The sequence below is a fragment of the Grus americana genome, chromosome 1 (assembly GCF_028858705.1).
Source record: "Grus americana isolate bGruAme1 chromosome 1, bGruAme1.mat, whole genome shotgun sequence".
NCBI classification, from domain to species: Eukaryota; Metazoa; Chordata; class Aves; order Gruiformes; family Gruidae; genus Grus; species Grus americana.
The window spans coordinates 92,993,228-93,018,483 of NC_072852.1; the positions used below are offsets into that span (position 1 = coordinate 92,993,228).

At 44.9% G+C, this 25,256-nt stretch overlaps 1 protein-coding gene across 1 annotated transcript; it reads right to left on the bottom strand.

The window, feature by feature from the left end:
• Positions 1–615: 615 nt before the first annotated feature.
• ILDR1 (immunoglobulin like domain containing receptor 1) lies at positions 616–20,697 on the bottom strand. The gene is made up of 8 exons (XM_054827274.1): positions 20,596–20,697; positions 17,442–17,612; positions 15,083–15,232; positions 14,231–14,350; positions 13,932–14,078; positions 7,682–7,813; positions 5,368–6,167; positions 616–4,860 (listed from the first exon to the last, which is right to left on the bottom strand). The coding sequence occupies exons 1-8, from the start codon at positions 20,651–20,653 to the stop codon at positions 4,819–4,821; spliced, it is 1,620 nt and encodes a 539-aa protein (XP_054683249.1). The 5' UTR covers positions 20,654–20,697; the 3' UTR covers positions 616–4,818.
• Between the last annotated feature and the right edge of the window lie 4,559 nt (positions 20,698–25,256).

Below are 25,256 nucleotides of genomic sequence, written 5' to 3' on the forward strand. Positions count from 1 at the left end.
GCTGCAGTGCTGAGCTACAAAGGGCATTAGCTAAGGGGAATGGGGAGGACATGAGGCATAAATTAAGCCTACTGTGTGAGACTCAACAGACCTCCATTCTTACGTCAGCCACTTATTTATTAGGTGACTGTCACATGTGGGAAGTGTGAAAACCTCAACCAGTATCTTCATTTAGTAACCAAACAAAATTTCTACAAGACTTTTCTTCTCACGGAGCTCAAAGTACTTTAGAATCAAACATTAAGTGTTCTCGTTTTACAGACATGGCAGCCAAGTCAGCGATTGCTACTGTGGGTCACATCATTAGAGGGCTGCCAATGGTTTCCCAGACATTTTTCCACTCTCTTGGTGAGTATTTATTCAAATTATATTCTTTCTTGGAAAAAGAAAGGAAAAAGTCTCCCAAAATAAGAACAACAAAGATAAAATCCCCCATAAAAGCAAACCATTTTGCATTTTTGTCCAAAAAATAACAACAGAAAATTCTTGCTAACATATAACAAGGTTAATACCAGAAGTAAGAGCAGAGAATTTTCAGTTCCATTTCTGGTGCAAACACTAAAAAGCAATTTATTGTCTAGGAAGAACACACAAGAGCAACTGGTTGAAAGTTCTCTTATATTTTAATTATACATTTGACAGTCATTGAAGAGAATCTACACATTTACCATCTGCTTTTACACCTGGAATAATATTCAGAAGACCACCACAAGGCATATTATAGACATTAAACTTAGAAGAAATAGCAACAAACAGTCATTACTTGTGGGGGTTAATTTAATATAACCTCAAGTGTCATCTGTCTCCTATGTCAGGTTGACAAATGGAAGGCTGTAACCATATTAAGTGGGTATTTTAAGCTGATGTGCTGCTGGAGGTAGTAACACAGAGGGGAGTTAGCTACCCTATGTAGTTATATGCATCACTGAAGAGCTTTGTATTGTGGTAACTTCCCCCCCCCTCGAAGTCAGCCTAACTTTAGCTAGTGCTATCATGAATACAATCCCAGAGATAGCAACTGGGCATTTCAGCACTTTCTACTGCCAAACAGGCACTTGCCAAGACCAGATCAATGATTGCACAAGAAGCAGCCCTTGCCCTCCATTCCTGGAATGGCATTTCGGGATGGCAGGGCACTCTGCAAACAAGCAAGAAAGCCAGATATTGCAAGTCCTTTCTTAATCAAAGAAAAATTACATGATTTTATCTCTCTTATGAATCTCTGGTCTGAGGTGGAAAGCAGCTGACAGGAGCAGCACAGACATCCTTATCTGCCCCATGTGGCATGGTCACTTACTCATTACATTATTATTTTAAATTAGGATAACTCCAGTGGCTATCAAGGCACTTTATCTGACACAGAAAATTCATTCTTGGGGGTAAGGTATATTCCTTCAACTGCATGACAGGAAGAACAAAAGTCTAGAATGGCAATAGCTCCCATATGTGAAACATATTCAAGTTTTTTCATCACAAATGGGCTGACATACGAACATGATCTCTTTGGAATGGCTGAAAAATTAAGCATGAATAAATTGCAACATAGAAAGAATGAGACTAGGCTATTTCCTACTGTTATTTCTTTCAGTGTGTAGCATTTGAGCTGCTCAATTCTCTCTCTCTTTTAAAAAGTCAAAGACCCCGTAATCTTATCGGAAAAAAAGAGTCCACATAGTATTGTGCAGTACTGTCACACAGCTTTCATTTATAGCCAATTAAAAATAGAAATAAGCATTGAAAGCAAAGCCTATTTCCTTCCTACTTTTCTGTCTGCTTGCATGCATATAAAGATTTCCTTTGTCATTATTTCATAGCCCACCAACTGGTGTTTTATGAATCACAGTGGTCCATGGACCAGTAAACCTGGTACCATTTCTGCTTCCCTGCTAGATAACCTAATCTACTTCTGTTGCAATTTAAGAAGTTACAGAATTAAGACTGAGATACAATCAATCTTCCCTGAAGAGTTTTGTTTAATGTTTCTATAAATATGAACAAAGTGACCGAAGAGGAGCTCAAGTACAATAAAGATAAAACTCTTCAGACTTCACACAGCACAAATTGTGTTCACACAATCTACAATGAGTCACCCTAGCTCAATTATAGGGTCTAGAGGAACAAATAAAGATGGAGGGCTCCTTCATAGGATTTAGACCAAAAAAAAGCACAACCTCTGCAGTTAGTGTGCTCGTACTACAGCAGCAAGCTTCAATAGCTACTACTGTTACACAGAGTCATCTGGGTTTTCTTGCTGTGTGAGGAGGTTCTTGCTCGTGGGAATGCTTTCTGGACACGTGTTGGCTTATACACACTTTCATGTGAAAGAAAGTGAACTCTTTCCCATGCTACCATATTGGTATCTCAACTGATGTCTCAATAGCCTCTACTCTTGATGGAGAAAAGGGCAGCGCTTCCCTGAAACCTGGACGTTTGGGCTGGGTTGAGATGACGGGAAGAAGTTGTCCTGCATGATGCATGGACCTGTTGGAAGCATAAGGAGAGAGTTGAATTTTATGCCACCAATTCAGCTTCCAAGAGTAGAATCTGCAGGGCCCTGGGTATCTGTTAAAAGTTACCAGGGGGCAACGCTAAAGTGAAAACAGGATGCTAGTTTTGGAAGAAGGAGCCCTGTATTATTTTCTGCCATTGCAGTCACCATAAACTCCTTTTAACTAATAAAAATACTAGCCCATCATGGAAGAGAGGGTGCATAAAATCCTCACCATGTCATTAAAGAATAAAAATGATTCACAGCCAGTGGCTGAGAACCAGATTCAAGAGTGATACTGGCTTTGCAAGTTCTGCGAACACACTGAATTCCCTATATTTCAGAGGTAACTCATGGGTCAGTTCACATTATTCACAGTTTGGGTCTAATGCAGACAAGGACTACACTTAATACAGCCTTCCTTTCTTGAATTCAAACTTTGGAGTTAGTGTTTTGGCTCTTTTGGCGCTTTTTTGTGCTAGCCATCAACTGCTGGTGAACAGTCCCTCTGTCTTCAAAGAATAGGCCTCTGGTCCTGAAACGAAGTCAACCAGAGAGGTGAGTGGGTCCTCCTGCTTTATCTCCATACACAGGAATTAGAAATAAACACTGTCAGCCAAGAAACTGTAGGAAAATGAGCACTGTCTGTAGTAGCCTTTGGTTGACCAGCAACTGCATCGAATATCCAGCTAGGAGTATTTGCTCCAAATGTGTTGCTTCCCCATCATTGTTCAAAGAAAAGAAGAAAAAAAAGGAGGTGGGTAAAGTGAAAGCCTCTCCAAGTCAGTCTTCCAAGGGAAAGCATAAGCACATCAGTAACTGGGATATTAAAGAACAAATAGTAGCAAGTGTCCCACGTAGCACTGGTTGGGAAATAAGCTAGGCAATACAGTCATTGATACTGGCCAATCTCTAGTGCCTCTGGGTTACAAAATAATTCAGAAGATGCTCCAAAAGCTCCTTGCCAGTCGTTGAGTCTCTTGAATCCAAGAAGTGCCTGTGGCAAGCCAGTTGCCCGTGGAAGCAGCCAGCACCCAGAGAACCAACCTCTCTTTTTCCAGCACATTTTAAATGAGAACAGTGAATGAATGGTATCAAGGAGAAATGGCAAGTTGTTCTCCTTTGCAACTGGTCTCAGAGCATACAGAAATTCTGTGTTCTAGTTGCAAGGTGATAGATGAGAAAATCCTGCAATCTAGCTGCAGATCAGATGCACCACATATGCAGAACTGGTAAAAGTGTCAGGGTAAAGATCAAGGACAATAGTAAAAACGGTGACTGTAAGACTTCTTCAGAGCCCTTTGTCCCACCCCATGTATATGATACATGGCACAGAGAGCAAAGGGAGAATATAAAATGCATGGAAAAGAGTACATGGCTTAGGAAAGATATATCCATCAAAGCCATGCTTCCTAGTGTTTGAAAGAAATTTGGGTCCACAGTGTGAGGTACAGTAGTCATACCTTGCTCAGTCCCTGTAGGGATGGCCAAACCTTAGTAAATTTAGCCCTTTAAGTTTACAAATAAATTCAAGTCTGGGTTAAAGGCTAGAACAAGTATCTTTTAAGGCACTAAGGTCTAAACTTAAAGTAGGGCAGGTTGTTTCAGTCAGTATAGGGCAGATAAGCTGGGAATTTGCAGATGTGCTAGCGAGCCCTTATTAGGGCAGCCAAACATCCTTCCAACACTGTGTTTCTTCTGTTTGGGAGAGGCTTACTGGGGACAAAAGGAAGCAACTGCCCCAACCACAATGAGCAACGAGGCAGAAGCAGCAAACATTACACATTCTGAAGCACAACAGAGGGCCTTAGAAAGGAGATGCTGTGCCTCCCTAAACCAAACTCCCAGGGGGACTGATCATTTGACCTCCAGAGGCCTCTTCCAATCTAAATTATTCTGCTGTCCTGTGACTTTACAGCTCTGTGATCATTGCAGCCATTCTCCAGTAACTGGCGTGCAAAGACCAGCATTCTATGGATTGGGGTCCTTGCAGTGCCAAGGCACCTAACAAAGACAACTAGTATCTCTCTTTAAAGATTGGGAATACACCATTTACTAAAAAAAAATCTGCTGTTTCCAATAGAATGTTTTCAACATACCACATCCCATTGCAAACCTAAGTTTCCAAATCACAGCAAGAATAAAAAGGGGTTATGTATTGCTTTCATAGGCACTAGACATAGATTCTTCAGAGTTGTAAGTCTAAGGGGTAGCTGCTTCATCTGGGTTTTTTTGCCAGTTGTCGTTCAATCAAAAGCAACCATCCCAACCTACATAGTAGAAAAGCTAAGAGGAGTCTGGTGGGAATCTTAGTTCTTTCAGTACTGGCATTAAATAACTATGCTTCTTGCACTGTGGGAACTTCCTCTGTCCTGCAAGAGAAAATAAAAGATTCAGGAACAAGGAAGGATGAATGGAAATCATATGTCTTCCTACATGCTCTGAGCACCATAACAAAACCATTCCTACATACACACATCCCAGCTGGTACTAGAAGGGCACTCAGTACTGCTGCCTACTCTGGAAGTGCTTTCTCCCCAGGCAGTGCCAGGAGAACAGCTATTCTAACCCCAACACGTAGAGCCCCAAATGGCTCTAGATGGGGACAGGAGTGAGAGGATATAACACGTCACCAGATGTGGGACACGACAGGGGACCTGCTTTATTTTCTCGCTTTGCCCCTGAACTGTAGCCATGCAACACATGTCTGAAGGCAGGGAACTCAGCAGCCTCTTCATAACGAAGTTGTGCAGGGCACCCAGTGCTCTTTGCCATCCGTTTGAAAGACAACAGGCTGCAGAAAGTAACAAACATTCACTCTCACTCCCCAAACCCCACCTCTTCCCTTAGATGGGAAAGCAAAAAGGCAGCTGACTCACCGAGCGTGGCCCTGCACTGTCTTTGTGCTTCTTGTCCTGACCTGGGATGACTTCTAATGAGCGATAACTAGGGGGTTTATCTTCTGGCCATTCCCGAGACCGCTGCCGCCGCCGCCTGCGGTTTGCCGCTGGGAGACGGACTTGCTCTTCTGAGGAGCTCCATGACCCCCGGCGAGAAGGGGGAGAGTAGCTGTGCCGCCGCTGACCTGAGTTATTGCTCCTCCTGGTGTGGTGCTGGTAGTCTTGCCTCCCTCTGGGCTCCTGTCTCCAGCCGCGATGGTGGCTGGAGCGCTCCTTGGCCTCCTCCGGATAGAAACTGCAGCTGCTGCTGCTGCTCTTGCCCCGTGGAGGTGACACATCCCGTCTGGAGTGCTGAGGCCTGTCACTGTAGCCGCCTGTCCTCTGCCTCTGAGGATGGTCCTCTCGCTGCCTGTCCCAGGGCTCCCGACTGTAGCTGGAATGAGAACCCCCACTGGAAGGCAAGTGCTGCCTCCAGTTTTCCCTCCTGTCCTCTGCTGCAGAGTCCCAGGGTCTGGGGGTGCGGGTAGCTCTCTGTGGCCGTGAGGAGTTGCTGCTCCCATGGATGGAGGAGATGTGATCAGTGAGAGGAGGTGGCATGATCTCGGAGCCAAGGGAGGACAGCAAGCTGGGCTGCACAGCCTGCCGCTGGTGGGAGGGTGGCCGGAGCTGTGACATGTTAAGGTTTTGGATTTCAGACTCCAGATAGTCCAAAACGCCCTTGTTAGGGGAAAGCTGAGCTTGTGGCTGCACCAGAGGAAGACTGTTCTGCAGAGACACATCTAAGGATGAAAGCACAGGAGAACGCAGCAAGTCAAGGGGAAAAAATAGAGGGCTCTTCTGCACTAATGATCCTGGCTGAGTCCCTCTTGAGCCTCTCTTCTCCTGCTCCTCCTCACTGCAAAAGCTGCGCGAGTCTCAAGCACCACAACCAGCACATCCAAACCATACAAGGTAATGTGCAAAGAATAGTAACTAGTAAGTTGTAGCATGATCTGTGTTTTGGGCAGCACAGAGGTAAGAAATCAAACTCATCCAGCACACCTGGAAATATAGTTTATGTCTTTAGAGAGAGGAACATTTTTTCCTACAGTATTGATAACAAATTTTATTTTTAAAAAAAAGTCAGAGAAAGTTCATAGTATTTCCCCTTATATCTCATCAAACTGGAAGAAATATGAACCAATACTGCAAAACAAAAAGAAATTTATATATATATGCACACATACACACACACACATGCATATATAGATATAAGTAGCAAATGGAGAAGTTTCTTCACTAGGAGACTGGTCCAGCTCTAGAACAGTTACCTAAAGAAGTCATGGAATCTCCATCCTTGCAGGTTTCCAAGAATCAGCTGGACAAAGCCATAGCTAATGTGACTGAGGTTGGTGACAGTCCTGCTTTGAGCAAGAGGTAAAAATGGTAACTGTAGAATTAACTAGTGGGCTAAAAAAGTATATACTCAAACATCTTGAATCTAGCATTTAAGATGTTTGCAAACTACTTCTTCAAACAACAGTTAAGACTGTTGATGTGATGAAAAGCTAATTTCAGATGAAAAATATGTTATATTTATTTGAGAAGTCATTATGTTGAATTCCCCTATTTTCCTTGGGTGATTAAATAATATTACTTGTAATAAGTTATCTTATTACTTATTTCTCTAGGACTTCAGAGACTCCATCTTCCCTCCTCCATTAAAGTTACAAATAAATACCACTAATACAAGCGATTTTGGGACAGAACAACTGGAAAATTCTTCCTGGTTCATTAAAGAGTCCTTCATTTTTTGCTGCATGCAGGCTAGATCTATTGCACAGAAGGCAGTTTGCCCTTAATCATTTGAAGACTAGACATTTGATAAGAACTCAAACAAATTGCACCTCACTTGTCATGTCAATTTTGGCTATAAGGAGTTGACCGTGACCAACACAGTAGAACAAAGAGACAGTACCCTCCTCTACCACATGAAGCGAGATAAGCTGGGTATATTTACCCTGCAGTCACTTGGGTGTAGCACAGACATACCTTAGTTAGCATTAAACTACTTCACCCAGTACTGAGCCTAGCAAGACACTTAACATGGATAGGCTGTATTTATCCACCCAGGCAAGTCTATAATATGCTGCAGATGTAGCAGAGCTGTCATGCTAGGACATGCAGTCATGCTAGGAACATCTTTCTCTCTTTTGTAGTAGAGAGGCTAAAGTTTCAGCCTTTGCTGAAGCTCCCTGAGAAGTTACCTGTTTCTCATCCCGATTTCCCTCTGAAATGATGCCTGTGGTCTCACCTTGTTGCAGTAGAGGGTTCAGCTGGTAAGAGGAAAGTTGCGAGTTCCTGTCGCCACCTCCGTAGAACATGTTGGGTGACATCCAAGGTGCGAGTGCCTGAGCCCGCTTCATGAACCGATGCCGTTCCAGTACTGTAAAAGAAGAGGAAAGCTTACAGCAGCTATCCAGAGAGCACAGCTTGTGGACCACATACCACTGTAGCCTTTGGATGTGATCAGATACAGGAAATTCACAGAATGAAAAGCTCTCTCCACCCTATGACAAAGGTAGAACAGAGCACAGGAAATTACAATATAAAGTTGTACAGCCTCAAAAAGATACCTAAAACAGAAGAAAAGCATTACTGCCTGACATTCAGGGTACAGTTCCAGCAACTGGGAACAAATGACACTATGCTTGAGTACACAGCACATAAACAAATGCAAGACTTCTACCTGCCCTGTCACGAGTACATTTGCAGAAAGATGGGAAATAATGTTTCATACAGCAAGACATACCACACTGTTTTCTTCCTCTTAAAACTCTTTCAGCTCATCATTGCTCCTTTTCCCTTTTGACTTTGAATTATAGCTAAACAAGACCTTTTTTTTTTTGCCATCTTCATGTAAACTCTGTCCAGATCATATTTTCCACACCATACTCCATTATTTCCTCTCTGTTCTACAAATAAGGCACTCAGAGATGCATTGTCAAGCTTCCTCCTTTCTAGTCTTTCAACCACTCTTGTTGCCTCTCTCTATAATTTACCTCAGCATGACTGCTAAAATTAAATCCCTTAGGACAGTGTGGTCAAACTGGTGAACAAACTAAATTTCCTGTTCTCAACAGCAACGTCCAGTGTGCCAAAAGAGCAAACCCAGTGGAAATTTCTCTCCCTCGCGGCTTTTCCACCACTGCTAACTCCAGGCCCCTACTCGTGAGGTCAGGCTGCAGTTCCACTTCACTTTTTTTCAGCACTTCCATCTTACCTCCTCTACACAGACAACCTCACCATTCCCATCTTCAAAACCATCACTCATTGCAGCTTCTTTTTTGGGAACACCTAAAAACATCTTAGAGAAACTTTCTTCTTCTACCACAGACAATCAAACCTCAAGTTTACAAGCAAAATTCAGCAAGCCCCAGGCCTTACAAAGCCTGGCTTTGCATAGTTTGTCTGTCATTACTGGGTGAAGCTTTTCTGCAACAAAGCCTTTGCAAAATTTCTCTTATATGGCTTCTCTGGAGTTTCAGAAGTGGCAGACTTTTACTGCAGCTTCTTCTCTGGTTAGGCATGAACAGTACGTTCCTGTCTATACAGTTCAGGAGCCAAGACAGGAATGTAATTGCTTTTGAGATTTTTACCCCTCTGATAAATCTGGCTGAAGTTGGCTGATGAAATTAAAAGCTATTGGAGGGAAAGAGAGGATAGACAGACAGGTTGACTGCATAAGCCTTGCTCCTTTAAGAAACCAGGCTACAGCTAAGCTCCAATTAATTCTGTCCCCTGGGTTCATCTGCAGCAGGCAGCATTTACACTACACGCTCTTTGGGACTGAGCTCTCCATTGCAGGTAGCACTCCAGTTATTAAACATGTCCTCCTTTAGCTGTTTCACTGAATTTAGCCAGAGCACCACTTGCAGCAAAACAGGGACTGACCATGCCCCTCAACACATCCTTCACTTTCCCTGCAGTTCATATAGCTCCACTTTGTTCTCCACTCCAAACTCCTTCCCCCTCCCCAGCCTGTCTTCAACGAGAGTGAACTACAAAGCTTGAAATTTCAGGGGTTTTAATCCTAATGCTCTGATTTTTCTTCAAAGCTGTGTGGCCTGAGGTAGCAGCTTTCAAGCATTTTATGTCAAGATTACTTCATTATTTTTTTTCCCCAAGGGATTTTCCTGCAGTTCAGCTTTCAAACTTGAAGAGAAAAAGAGGAAAGTGAAAAAGGATAAAAAGAAGGGAAAGGCCTTATATGTTCCTCTCCCGTTCCTCCAGTTATCACCTTCAGAATGTCCTAGAACCTGCTGAGAGCATGTCCTTTGGTTCTGACCACAGTCTTTGCCTGAGGAGTGAAAGGCCCAGCAGCTGTGGGCATACCTGCTTAGGATTCCCCTTCTCAGGGTATGAAGGCAGTCGCTAGGACCAAAGTCATCCTGTTCCTGTAATTCTCTGATCTCTCCCTACAGCTGAACAAATGCAGAACTACCCTTGGACTTCCTTCACTACCTTCATCCTCTCTTCCTTCCGCAGATACTTTGCCTTCCAGTTTGAACAGGATATCTATATAGAACACTGAACTCAGTACTCTGGTTCCCCATCTGCAAAATGGAAGGAAGGTTACAGATCTCTTTTTAAAGTGACCATATTTATCTGAGGAAGGTCAGATTCACCCTAGTTCCAAAACTCATACCTGCTATAAAACTTTGGCAGGATGTCATATTGGTCCTTCCACCTACTCCCTGCTGAGAAAGGTTGTTCTGCACCTTTGACAGACTTTACAGCTGCTAGGCCAATTATCCAATTATAAAAAAAAATATTTTCCAACCTAGCCAGACCCAAGTGCAAGTATATCCTATTTTGCACCAATTCATTAGTGGAAGATGTCCACAGTAGAAAAGGAACTAATAGGAACAGAAGGAGGTCATACCTATATTTACCCTGGTGGGCTTTTCACAGAGCTTTCCCTGGGAAATGTAATTGGCTTGCTCCTGAGGCATGTTTAATATTTCTGTACACCAATTCTGAATTACTCAAACAATGCGCTTCTTTTATTACTAGGTTCAAAATCATGTTAGTTAATGACCTGACTTTAAAACACCCAGAATTGCCTTGCCTCAGTGGTGTCTATGCCTGTTCAGCAAATCTAGGCTACCCTCTAGTGGCCAATAATTGGGAAGAAATCACCCGTGCTCAGCTCACACTGACTTAGTGGAGGATTTCTGACTTCTCTTGAGCTGTGTGGAACTGTTATTCCTAAGGACTGTTTTTTAAGATGCCTCCTGTATCTATCTTCTTGTGGTTTTTACGGCCTCCAGTTCATTTCTTGGAGTCCAAAAAGTAAGTCAGAGGCAGGATGAAGTGAAGAGAACGTGCACTAGCAGAGGGGAGCAGGCACAAGGATCCCTTGCAAAGTGGATAAAGAGGACAGGCAGCTGGAATGGAAATTACGGCCACAGAATCCAGCAGCCAGTCAAGGAGGCTGGACTCATCTGTACCTTCTCTCATGAGCAAGAAGAGGTTTTGGGAACCCCGCAAGAATCCCTCCTACCTATCCTCAACAGAAGGCAGGAAAGACAGCAGCAGCAGTCTGGAGCATGCTATCATCTCCTACAGCATAGAAGAAAACAAAAAAGAACTCACACATATTCTGAATCCCTTTTTTGATGAGAACTAGGAAGTCTGGAGGTGTGAGTCTTTCATCTCCATCACCTCTCTCTCCCTTCATGGGAACTAATTTTTCTGCCAAATTTCCATAGCCTACTCAACACCATGCATTTTACTTGACAGCTTGTAAAGCCCCCAGAAAGTGTTGTGTTTTGTTTTGCTTTTAGCAAGTGAGAGAGATGCTCTGTTCACTCTTTGCAAGGGCTAAGCAAATTAAGCTTAAATCTATTATGAGCAAGACTGGCAAACTGGTAACAACAGATGAGAAGTCTGAGGTACTCAACAACTTTTTTGTCTCAGTCTTCACTGGCAACCTTTCAAGTAGATGGACTACAAATCAGGGACTGGGGGAGCAAAGTCCCTCCCGCTGTAAGAGAAGATCAAGTTTGTGACCACCTGAGGAACCTGAACATACATAAGTCTATGGGACCTGATGAGATGCATCCCAGAGTCCTGAGGGAATTGGCTGATGTAGTTGCCAAGCCACACTCCATGATATTTGAAAAGTCACGGCAGTCAGGTGAAGTCCCTGGTGACTGGAAAAAGGGAAACATTGCACCCATTTTTAAACCACGACAAAAGGGTAGAAAGGAGAATCCTGGAAACTACTGACCTGCCAGCCTTACCTCTGTGCCTGGGAAGATCATGGAACAGATCCTCCTAGAAGCTATGCTAAGGCACGTGGAGGACAGGGAGGTGACTCAAGACAGCCAGCATAGCTTCACCAAGGGCAAGTCCTGCCTGACCAACCTAGTGGCCTTCTATGATGGAGTGGCTACATCAGTGGATGAGGGAAGAGCTGCGGATGTCATCTATCTGGACTTCTGTAAGGCCTTTGATATGATCCCCCACAACATCCTTCTTTTTAAATTGGAGAGATATGGATTTGATAGGTGGACTATGTGGTGGATGAGGAATTGGTTGGATGGTCACATCCAGAGGGTAGTGGTCTACAGCTCAGTGTCCAGATGAAGACTGGTGACAAGTGGTGTCCCTCAGGGGTCTGTATTGGGACCAATACTGTTTAATATCTTCATCAATGACATTGTGGAATTCAGCACACCCTCAGCAAGTTTGCAGATGACACCAAGCTGGGTGGTGCAGTTGACATGCCTGAGGGATGGGATGCCATCCAGAGGGACCTGGACAAACTCAAGAACTGTGCCCACATGAAGTTCATGAGGTTCTACAAGGCCAAGTGCAAGGTCCTGCACATGGGTCAGGGCAACCCCCAGTGTCAATACAGGCTGGGCGATGAAGGGATTGAGAGCAGCCCTGAGGAGAGGGACTTGAGGGTGCTGGTTGATGAGAAGCTCAACATGAGCCGGCAGCGTGCGCTTGCAGCCCAGAAAGCCAACCGTGTCCTGGGCTGCATCGAAAGAAGCGTGACCAGCAGGTCGAGGGAGGTGATTCTGCCCCTCTGCTCTCGTGAGACCCCACCTGTAGTACTGCATCCAGCTCTGGGGTCCCCAGTACAAGAAAGAGATGGAGCTGTTGAAGCAAGTCCAGAGGAGGGCCATAAAAATGATCAGAGGGCTGGAGCACCTCTCCTATGAGGAAACGCTGAGAGAGTTGTGGTTGTTCAGCCTGGAGAAAAGAAGACTCAGGGGAGACCTTACTGCAGCCTTTCAATACTTAGAGGGGGCCTACAAGAAAGATGGGGACAAACTTTTTAGCAGGGCCTGTTGCAATAGGACAAGGGGTAATGGCTTTAAACTAAAAGAGGGTAGATTTAGACTAGATGTAAGGAAGATATTTTTTACAATGAGGGTGTTGAGACACTGGAGCAGATTGCCCAGAGATGTGGTAGATGCCCCATCCCTGGAAACATTCAAGGTCAGGTTGGATGGGGCTCTGAGCAACCTGATCTCGTTGAAGATGTCACTGCTCACTGCAGGGGGGTTGGACTAGATTACCTTTAAAGGTCCCTTCCAACCCAAACTATTCTATGATTCTAAAATGCTTACAGTTTACTAACACCCAAGGTATACCAAATAGCTCTTTTGCAGGTAAAGGGAAACCAGAAACATAGCTCCTTATTCATAAATCTTCTCCGTGTAGCATCTGGGGAAGAATCTGGTGATTTCAGTGATAAATAAAGGTATTTGTTGCATTTTGTTCCTGTCAGATTGTGTAAGCTGCAGGGGGGCTATTCTACATTGTGTTGCTACTAAGTTTCAGTTACAGGAACACAGAGGTTGTAAGACCTGAGTAGCCAAAAATCAAACACTGGCCTTATTAAGATGACAGGGTCTGGCTGCAGAATCTTTATTACTGCTAAAAACTATGGACAACAAAGATTCTCTTGACCCTCAAAACCTCAGAATGCATTTACAGGGTTGGCCACCAAAATAAACCATTTTTCTTTCTCCTCACTTCCTTCTTCAAACAAAACCAAACAATACCTTTTTCTTGTGGAAGGAGCAGCTCTGAAAATAAGATGAAGATAGAACATTCCAAATTTTTACATAATTACCTGTCAGAGCAACACACTTGAAAGTTAGGCCAGTTTGGAGAGTAGTACCAAGCATTTGCTTGCCTTCCTCACATGCACGTGAACTACAAGATGGGGAAGAAAATTCCTGAGCTCCTCATACAAGGGAGCTGATCATGCCCTGGATAACACGAGGGAAGTTGGTATCAAGGTGTGAATGAGGAGGAACTTCTGCAAGTAGGACACAGAGGAGCAAGATGAGCTCCATGTATACTAGCTCCCCCCCTCTAAACTCAAATAAGCCTGTCACGGAGATCACATGACCAAAGAAATGTCTCAGTCTATATGGACATGGAACTGGAGGGCGAAAGTGGAGCTCAGCAAGCTCCCAGTCAAGCTTTTGTCTTGCCAGAAGCCATGAATGGATGCACATTTGCTTGAATCTCACCTTCCTGATTACAGCAGCACCGGGTTGGGCAGCAGACACAGGGAATGTGGCAGCAGCAATACTGGGGACAGCACTGGCACCAGCATACTCCAATCAGCAGAAGGAGGAGGAGGCCACCGAGAACAATGAGAAGTACTGTGAGCCAGTCTATGGGAAAATGGAGAGAGAAAGAGGATCCTGATGTACCTGGGCATAGTAAGTTACTGAGCACCTCTCCACCGCTGGAGGCATCTTGGGGAGGGGAGGAAGAGAACAGGAGGAGGTATCTGCCACCCAAGCAACAAACCACAGAAACTTACGGAGAACAATCAGCTTAACTTCTTTGTCCGCATCACCTGAGGTATCTCCTGGTGCTTCCACAGTGCAGTAGTACACGCCATGGTCCCACCACATGACCTCACTGATGACAAGGTCTGCCCCTGCGGGAGAGAGACTGAGAGGTCAGCGGGCTATTTGGGACTGACAGACACTATTTTCAGGGCCCCCCCCTAAGAGGGCCCTCTGCCTGCAGGTGACATAGTACTGCATCTCCTCTCTTCCCAAGCGTAGCCATCACCTTCAAACAATCCCATTTGTGTCCATTGAGAGCTCCTGTAAACAGCATCAACTGCCAGTCCCTTTTTTCTTTGTATTGCTGGAAGGCAATGCTACTTCGAAGCAGGACTAGTTCTGTGTGGAGTGAAATAACCAGCATGCTGCTGGGTGATGTATGTTAACAGATCCCCACTGCTGCCAACCCTACTGGTTTTGGAACACAGATCACTGTCCCTGTTAGGTCAGCCATCCCAATAACTCTTCTGGCAGTAGCAGCAACTATTGCTCCAGGGACAGCAGGAAGCCTGTAATGCACCTGGACAACTATGCAGTACTTAGAAGAACGAACTGTTTTCTAGCTTCTTGGGGTCCTCAGCTTACTTTTGCACTCTTCAGCAAAATGCTCAGGCATCCTAAGCTCAGCCCTAGCTTGTAGCGACTCCAACACCCTCAGGCCAGCTGGGGATAGGGTCCTTCACAACTCTTATCATTGTCACCTCACAGAATATGTAAGCTACACATGACATTAGCCATGTTTATGTTTCTCTTCACTTGGGAGGCCCAGATATTGGACAGTTACTGAGTTCACTCCCTGCCTGGGAGGTCAAGTCACTTACGGTTCTGAATGGTGATCTTTCGTTGCTGGTAGTCGATCCCCAGCACAGGCTCCTTCTGCCCGTATTTCTGGATGACAATGCGCACCTTTCGCTGGCTGTCATTGCAGTCATCAGATGGGTCCTGGCCAAGAGCTAAACCAGCCTGGTATGCTACAAACAGACATCATCAAATAAGATGCCAAAAGTTATTTCAAAGGACCAATTTCTATCCCCTTGTGAGCAGCAGAGACACTCTTGAATGCATGTGTGCATTTGCTTTGGTTTAGTAATACAAAACATGGCTTTAAACCAGCAAGGACAAGTTGCTTTGGAGTACTCAAAAGCAAACAGAGGTGGAGCCACAGGAATGGCAGAGATTTTGAGAATGCAGGAGCTGCAGAGGAGACTCCTCCTGTACTCACAACTGAAAGAATAACAGTGGAAAGAAGCTAAAGAAGTAGGCTGGAGGGCAGCTCCCAGCATGGAGATAAACTGCAAGGAAAAAAAGTCATGAAACTCCCAGGAGTACCGGAACTAAAACAAGTGTGTTTATTTACCAAACAAAATCTCCAGACATACATGAACTGATGTAGAGATTGTCTCCCTTTCCCTCCTGTATCCCATTAGATGTTGTGGAACTCATAAAGACAAAAGAATCCATCATCTGATTCCAGCTAAGGATTACGTGTAGAGACACCCACCAGGATTAATGGAGGGCTTAAGGCAATTTCTGTCCAATACTTTTATGACAGACTCACAATCTAAACTATTTTCCAGGTATTTGGGAGCTGAGATTTGGGGAGACAACTGACACACAGAGTCAGCATTGTCTGTAAAGGGCTTGCAATGAAGAGAGGCGAGGACAACGCTTGTCAAAGGCTCCTCCATTTCTCTATCTGCAATGGATCATGAAGAGCAGATCCAACTAAGCAAACACCATGACCTTCATGCTTTCCGGTCCTGTTGGGGGCTATTAGCTTAAGCCTGGGCTCAAAGCACTCACATTATGCTGGGATCAGCAGAGCCAGTGACCCACCTGTTTGTGGACTAGGCTCTAGAGCACTGGGTAACATGCCTACCCAACTCATCCAAACTGTACGAAGGAGAGTTTGGGCACCAAGACACCAAATAAGTCCAGGCTCCCCACTCTGGGCTCAGTCTTAAGAGTGCAGTTAAGCTAAGATTGTCCAGCTTAAACATACTGCAGGGTTTATAGAGAATAGAATAGGATAGGAATAGGAATAGTTCAGCTGGAAGGGACCTACAACAATCATCTAGTCCAACTGCCCAACCACTTCAGGGCTGTCCAAAAGTTAAAGCATGTTATTAAGGGCATGTTATTAAACACTGACAGGCTTGGGGCATCGACCACCTCTCTAGGAAGCGTGTTCCAGTGTCTGACTACCCTCTCAGTAAAGAAATGCTTCCTAATGTCAAGTCCGAACCTCCCCTGGCACAGTTTTGAATCATTCCCACGAGTTGTCAGAGGATCCTAGAGAGAAGATCTCAGCACCTCCCTCTCCACTTGCCCTCCTCAGGAAGCTGTAGAGACCCATGAGGTCGCCCCTCTGCCTCCTTTTCTCCAAACTGGACAAACCCAAAATCCTTAGCCGTTCTTCATAGGACATTCCTTCCAGCCCTGTCACCAGCTTTGTTGCCCTCCTCTGGATGCATTCAAGGACCTTCACATCCTTCTGAAATTGTGGGACCCAGAATTGCACACAGTACTCAAGGTGAGGCCACACCAATGCTAAACATAGCATGATAATCACCTGTTTTGACCAGCTGGTTATATTGTGTTTGAGGCACTCCAGGATGCAGTTTGCATATCATTTTAAGAACCATCTTAAACACTCCTGAATTAAGGCTGCATACACCAGAATGTCTGCACATGAAGTGCTGCCACCAGTACTAAATGTTATTACTTAGAAGTCTTTCTGCCCTCCAAAATGCATGTGTTTCTTCTGCTTCCTAAAATCAGTAACATCGGGTCACAGGTATCTAGCTCCAACCATGCAGTCCCCCCTGGAATCATCCAGTCCACCTGTTGCAGTGCCCTTGCTTTCAAACATGCTGAAGCATAAGATGGGGCTGCCAAGATTGACATGTCAAACATGGTTAAGCCTCTCTGCCTTCTGAGTTGATGACAAGGAGGACAAATGAGTTGCTTTGGCTGGGATTTCAACATCATATCATAAAGCCTTGATATTGCAAAGGAAATCACAGACATGACCTATTTTTTCTTGGGGGACAGGGAAATACCACCACTCGACCTGGTCTGTGGGCAGGAAGAGGTCAAATGCCTGTATTCCCCAGTAAGTCTACCTTCCCCTTCCTTTTCATTTGAAGAAGGATTCCTTGGAGGACAAGCCTGACTTACAGACTGAGTAGTAGTCAAAGATGGGGTCCTTGCAGAAGGATTTGAAGCGCCAGGTCACTACCACGTCTTGCAGCTGTGCTGAGGTGCTGTAGTCACACTTGAGGACAACAGTGGCAAATAAGGTGGTATAACGCTCAACATCCTGCACTGTCACCAGGAGGGAGAGACAACCTGCAAACGAGAACACAGAAGGCAGTCAGCCAGCAGGAACAGACCTCACATCACAACTTTCACTCTGCACCAGACCAACAACTGAAGTATATCTCCCTCGGCCCCATCCAGGACCTGCACCTATGGACCTCACCAGCCCCTCTGCTGAAGCCATCCAGAGTTACAAATTCTGGTTAGAACGTGAGTCCCATCTTTCCCTGACAGAAGGCAGCTTGAGCCAGCTGCATTGGCCTGCCTTACGGACTGAATTATTTTCTCCAAAGCAACTGTTAGCAGCCATTATCACTCTGTTCTCCTCCTGCATGGGAAAACTGTCCCTCCAAGCTGAGGGAGATAATTCACTGGGCCCAGAAGCATGCAGGATGGGATTGCCTTGGCTTGTCATCCTAACCAGGAAAGTTCTGCAGTGCCATCCGCTCGTATAAAGACCAAATGAATTTTATCAAGGTCTTGCTAAGACAGTCATCAGAATGTTATCTAGCAGTGACCAGGATTAAGACAATACAACTTTTCAGCTGTAGCATCATAGTTAAACTTAATCTGGTTATCGCTGCTTCGGAACAGCACACATCAATTACCCTATTTTTCCTTTTTAATGAAGCTATTGTTATGTATGTTTAGAACTCATCTGTAACAACCTCCATAGCGTTTTTGTATCCAAGCAGCTGCCCCCACTGAGGAAGATTTTACAATGTTTCTCATAAGCTATGCTTTATTTCAGCCACACTCCAGAAACATCTCTATCTTATTTAAACTTTGATAATACAGTAAGTTGTGCTTGTCATTAACAATAGTGAAGTTATCACCGGTTGCCTTTGATAAGGGAATACAAACAGTGCAGAGCAAGTGTGGGATGCCCTGTCTGAAATACACCCTGGAGAACAGGGCAGTGTTTGCAGTGCTATGCTAGTTGCTTCTTAACTGGGGAGCACAACAGCAGGAAAGGAGGGGAGCAGAGGGGGAGGCTTGGAAGGTACCAACTGAAAGGGTCACCATGAACCAGCACTCAATTTTTATTGCATATTCAAAGACCTTCCCTCTCCTCCCTGTTTTCAGGATGAGAGCAAGGGAACAAGGGACTATGTAGTAACATCTGGATCACAACTGCAAACACCATTCTTTCAGTGTCCTCTTAGGCTGCACCTCCGCAGTACGTGCCAGGCAAATACGAGCTCACCCAGTTTCCACCAGGTGGAAAACACACTGCAGAAGTGCAACGCTGCCTCAACAAGTAATTCTGCAATAGGATATTGTCAGTGCAGAACTTGCTTATTTTCTGGTTGGAAACGGACTCCTGGTCAACTAACTCAAAATATAGGCAGAGGAAACTCATTTGCCTTAAAAATACCACACAAACACAGAGGACCAGGGCACACTCTGAATCCAAGGCTTTTCTGAAAAATAAAATATACACACATGCACTTAAATGTAGAAATACCAGCAGCTGTGCAAACTGCTAGCAAAACCAAGGATCTCTAATTTTTACAATATTGTAGGCAAGGCAACGTCAACAGGTGACAGACAGTTACAGAGGGTCTTATTTAACTACATTGCAGTTCAACACATCTTGTTTCAGCTTTCATTGTGAAATAGCTGACCCACAGGATCTTACAGCAGGAAATCAAATGAACCCAATCCAAAATCCAAGCTCTCAAGACTGGCCAAAACCTTGATCTCATTGGCGATCAAATGAATTCCCATATGAACTCTGACCTGTTGAGGCTCATAGAAACAGAACAGATTTTCCAAGGGTTTCCTACAGCAGCATCTCTCAAGTGAGAATAAAATACTCAAAATCACTACATGCTTTTCACTTACAGAAACTAAAGCTCGTTATGAAAGGGATCCTTTCTTATTACCTCTGTTCTGCAAAAGAGTGAAGAGTTGAAAGATAATTCCTAGTTTTTTAAAGAGGTTAAAAACCTACTGTTCCTGCCGGAGGACAGTCCGATGTCTCTGTACATCTGATGTTTCATACTAACCTCCTCCAAGAAAACTGAAAAGTTGGGAAATTAAGGCTGGTTCCTAAACTTGGACTGCATTGCTCCACTGCATGCTGCTACCCTTCTTATCCTGCTTGGAAAGAACAAATCTGGCCACTACCAACCTAGTAAGTTACCGCTACCTCAGGCCTGTGGCTTTGCGCTGAAGACACCGTGAAGACACACAGGGCCAGAGAAGCCAAGTTTTAGCTAGAACATCATGCAGGAATGCGGCTGTCAAGCAAGGCAATCAACAAGCATATGTCCGTATTTTGTTGCTTCTTTATTAGTTCTCTGTGAAAAACTGAACTTTGGTATTTAAAGCTGAATCATCAGCAAAGTCCCAGGCATCCAAGCAGCAAAATGATCACTGTATTTCCTACAGGAGATAAGAAGCTGTCAGGAAACCCGCAAAACTTTGTAGAAAGGACTCTGCTTGCTGAAGGCCGCCTGTGGACGTGGAGGTGAGTTCCTGTTGTCCATATAAGCATGCGTCTAGCAGGTATGGAAGCACTGCAGCTACACCAGATCCCCAAAGAGGATGGAGCTGCTGAGCTAGCAGCAAAGGCTGGGATGGGCGCTTGTGACAAGCCAAAGGGGAACCCCTATGTGTTTGTACCCTGTGCTCAGGTCCAAACCAAGCTGGCGATACTGGATACCACACGAGCGATACTGGAGGCCGCCAGGAAGCAGGCGGCCACTTCCTCCTAGGAGGGCAGCTAGGCGCACCTTTGGGGTAACGAAACTCCACTCCGCATGGCTTTCGTGCCTAGCTCGGGAGAGCCCCGCTCTTCCGCCCGGCGGGGAGGGACACCAAGGGGGTAACAACGCTCGCCCGGGGGCAGGCCACCCCTTCCCCCCTCCGCACCACGTTAACCCGGGGCGAAACCCGAGGGCGCTCCCGGGTCCCGGCCCCCTGTGCCACACGGGTGTCCCGGGACGGGGAGGGGTCCCGGGAGGGGGCCGAGACCCCGCCGCCGCCCCGGTGCGGCCCAACTCACCGGCCAGCAGCCAGGCCAGCAGCAGCAGCGCCCACCAGCAGCGCCCGCGCGGGGCCATGGCGCTGCCTCCTCTGCGCGCCCGGGGACGTCGCGCCGGGCCACCCCGCCGCGCCCACAGGCCCTCCCCTTCCCGTGGCACCTGGCCCAGGGCCGGGCGCTGCCGCCGGCTTCAGTCCCCTCCCTCCGCGGCCCCTTGGCGCCCGCCCGCCCGGCAGCAGGTACGCCTCACTTCCTCCCTCCTCCGCACCTGCACCCTCCGCCCGAAAGCCAGAAAAAATACAAGCCGCCAGCTTCAGAAACTGCTTGGAAAAAAAATTGTATATAAAAAAAAATGCACACAGGTGTATGTGAAGATACGGACACAGATAGGCGGTTTCGCCCGAGCTCTGCCATTTGGGGAAATAGGCCGTAACTGACCGGCGCGCGGAAGCACTTGCTTCGTCTCGCGGGCAGAAAGTTTAGGGAATTCATTTCATTTTCCCGCTGGGTTTTGAAAAGACCGCAACGGTGGCCAAAAGAGATGTTACTTTAAAAAAAAACCCCAATCCCACAATTAACAAACTAACACCCACCGGCCCCTCTTAATTTATGGCGGAATGGGAACTGCACTGTGCTTCCCTCAGCCCCGGCCGTTACACCAGGTAACGGCCGCCAGCAGGTGCCAGCCCCCACCGCCGCCTGAGGGACGTCCCCGCCACGCCCCAGGAGTCGGCGCATGCGCACACCCCACCCCGCCGAACTACAGCTCCCGGGGCGCTTTGCGCGCCGCGAGAGCGGTTGCCTGGAAACCGGTAACGCCGCGATGGAGGAGGCCCCAGGTACGGGGTGGTGGGGAAGGTCAGGGCTCGCTCCGGCCCCACGTCGCCCCTCGGGGGACCCGCAGGCCCTCGTGTGTCCCCGCGTCCCGTGGACCTGCTCCCGGTAGTCACCCCGCTCCTCATGGACCCGCCGCTGCCCACTGCCGGGACATCTCCTCACTGCACCCCCCTGGGTCCCCTCTATGGCACCCTTCCCGTGGCCCCTCAGAGGCTTCCTCCCCTGCTCTCCCTGAGGAGCTCCAGGTGTCCCCTGCCTGCCCCTTTGCTATCCCCTGCAAAACAGCCTGTCGCGGGGCGCTTCTGCCTCGCCGTGGCCTTTTCCTGGTGTCCAGGTGGAAGGCGGCCTTGGAAGAGTTGTAAGGCTGAGGCAGTGCCAGGCCTGCACCTATATGTGAGGCTGGTGCCACCACCTCTGCATGGTGAAGTCTGGGGCCAATCTTCCTACACAGAGGTGGAAAAGAAAAGCCTTTTTCTTTTGGGAAACGAAAAGCCTTTATTCTCATGTAGATGCTTAGCTTTGGAAAAGTGAAACAGGAATGAATGCTCTGCAGCTGAGATAGACCGTCCTGTACTTCATTTGAAATGTGGGACTTGTTGGTTTTGCTTTACTGATTGTGAGGCAGTTATTACCTGTTGTATTTGTGGCACTGTTCTTGTGTTCACTTTTATGATTTTCCTTTATACTGCAAGTTAATAAGTAACTGGTGATGTCACCTGTTTCTGCTTAATAAAAACCTGGTAACCTTTATTCACAAGGCAGACTTTAAGAGACTTGAAACTTTTGCTTGCATGAGACAGAGCTAGGACATCTGGATCATAGAGAGGACTACTTTGGTTGTAAGGTTGGAAATTAGAGTTAGGTTTTATTTCTCCTGATTTTATAAGAAAATATTTTAAATGTGCACAATGTAGCAATAGTGAGGTTTTAAGTAGGGCTCCCCCCTGTCCACTTCTTTTCTGTCTCTGATGGGGGGAAAAAGAGACAATGGGGCTATGCTAAAGATGATGTGTCTAGATCCTGCTTTGTAGCTTTATCCTTGCTGTCTCATTCTCTGCCTAGTAAATATTTCATATACTTAACCTTAACTGCTGTGACAATTGATATCTTCTGTTATTGTCCTTGCTCTCAAGTCTTCTAGCTAGTGTAAGAGAGACAGCAATATTCTCTAGTACAAAAAATTTCTTCCCTGGGATTTTGGGTTGACTGCCTAAAACTGACTTTTATTACTAATTTTGTAGTAATGCTGACTGATAATGATATGCAGACAGCACTGGATAGCTATGCCTGATTTACACTTGGATATTTTTCTTTGTGTATATAGGCACTAAAAGACTTTAAATTTTCTTGAATGAAAGTAAGTTTTGCAAAACTCTACTGCTTGCACAGTGCAGAGAGGAATTTTTAATCTCTTGCTTATTACTGATACTAATAGCACTGCACTTATGTTCTGCAGTAATAGTTCCCTATTTCTACATATCCTGAATTAGTGGACAAAACTGATTATCACTCTTCTGTAGATGTAAAAGCTGAGGTGAGTTAGGTGACATCTCTAAGCACAGTCACACAGTTAATGGTGGGGCAGAGATATGCTGTTTCTAAAGTACAATTGTGGGCTGCATTTTGATCATTATTTAATTTGATGCATTTTATGCAGTTGAAGTGTCAGTCATGGGATTTATGAAGGCAAGCACTGCATTTATGAAGTTTACACATTTAAACACCTTTTTTTTCTGGAAAGAGGAAAAATGTAGGATGACAAAATACGAAGAAAGTGGTGTCATCTCAGTGAATTTGTTTATGTGTTACTAAATAAACACCCCTTTGATTTAATTATCCCATATCTTGAATAAATGAGACAATTGTCTGAGATGAGAAATCTCTTAATGTCCAAAATAACTGAGAATTTTTGAGAAGCTCCTATATATAAGGATTCTGTGTGGCAGCAAAATTGCCAAGAAACATCTTAGTTTTGAAATAACTGAAAGAATATACCCAAATGAACACATTTCTCCATTCTGAGGTGAGCTGTGGCTTTTGTGAATGTAGCTAAATGAAAGGCAATTTGAAAGAAAATGGAGCTTCACAGCTTATAGCACTGGCCACTGAAACAAAGTAAACCTGAATTCACTCCTGAGTGAGTTCTTAGAAAGCTAAATGGTGGAACTGATGTAGATCTGTATAGTGTTTCAGGTCAGCATCTTGAATTACTAGGACTGGGGCGGGGGGGGGGGGGGGGCGGGGTGCAGGAATAATACTGTCCTGGTGAGGCATAGTGTATAATTAGGGTTGGCAAAAATGTCTAGTTGCCAACTTGTTGCGGTTTTTTTTCCCCGCTTCACACCAGTTCTACTTGCCACTATCTCGGTTTTCAGTATCAAAAGCCTTAATTCTAGTTAAACTAGGAAAACTCTCTCAAAAAACCAAAACCAACTAAACAAACAAACAAAAAAACCCAAACAAAAAACCCCCCCAAAACCCCCAACCCAGGAAAAGAAAAACAGCATTCACAGAGAGATGCATATCTTTGTCACAGTGAATCTACTCGAAAGTTTTCTGCGTCAGTCAACCCATGAAACCCAGAATCTGCAACCAAAGTCGACATGTCCCCCGCCTTGAGCCTCCTCAGAGTCTTTAAATTCAAAATTTGTTTTGGCACAGTGCTTGAACACCATCACGGTAATATGCACAGTGAACACTGCAATAGCTTTCTTTAGAACCCAGATATTAACGCAGGCGGAAATGTTCATACCCTCTTTCAGCCTAAAGCATTTTCCAGATAGGAATTAATTTATAATGAAAACTATGATAGTCTTAATTTTTAGAAGATAAATGATGGCTAATTAGTTATAATAATTTAAAATTTTATATCACTTTTCTCTATGGATATCAAAACACTTTGCTAAGATGGGAAAGTATTATTATCTCATTTTTCACAAGAGGTAACTGAGACAGCCAGAGGTGATATGGCTGATACAAATTCTACACATCATTACTGGGTTTAGAATTAGAATTCAGGTCTCTGAACACTCTACTATATATTTATGCAACTAGTCTGTAACTATTTCTTCAACCTCAGTGATATCAGTTCTGTTACCCCATTAAAAACTCATGAATTTCATTTAAATATATTGAGATATATTGCAATTGTTTTCTTTTGATTTGTTTTCTGAATGTAAAACTTTCTGCATGTCTGTTTTCAAGTTTTTCTCAGCACTCCTGAGGGGTAAAAGTTCATTTTAATTTTTAAATGAAATTATGCAGGAAAGTCAAACTCTGGCAGAGACTCAGAACCTTTGGATGAAGATTGAGTAGGGCAGGTTGACTATATAATGACAAGAATATGTCTACAATATTCCTTTGCCCTCACTGTCCTTCTGGTGGGTGGAATTATATTTGAACACTTCGCCTTTCCTGAAATACCTGGAAAGTCTGAAATGCCTCAAAAGATCTTTTCCCAAATGGATTCTGACCCAAAGCCAGAAACAGGAAGTGCAATTTTATGGATTTTTCTTGGTATCAGTCAGCCATACACATAAAAAAAGATTTGTTTGCATCCTGCCAATATTTGTTATTCTGAATACTTAGGTTTCTTTACATTCAACTTCTGAATTTGTACAAAATTGCTCCAATGTTCATTTTAAGGTGTTTTATTTGGAAATAGATACCATATTTGAAATCAGAAGGCAGAACCAATTTAGAATAAAAGCAATGCTTGTGCTTTTTTGCTTCTTTCAGAGACATTTATATAAATAATCAATGTTTTTTATATGAAAAAATTTGGATCTTTACTACTCCAGAGGACAATGGTAACTCATGAAATTGTAGCACTCTGCAAATGATAG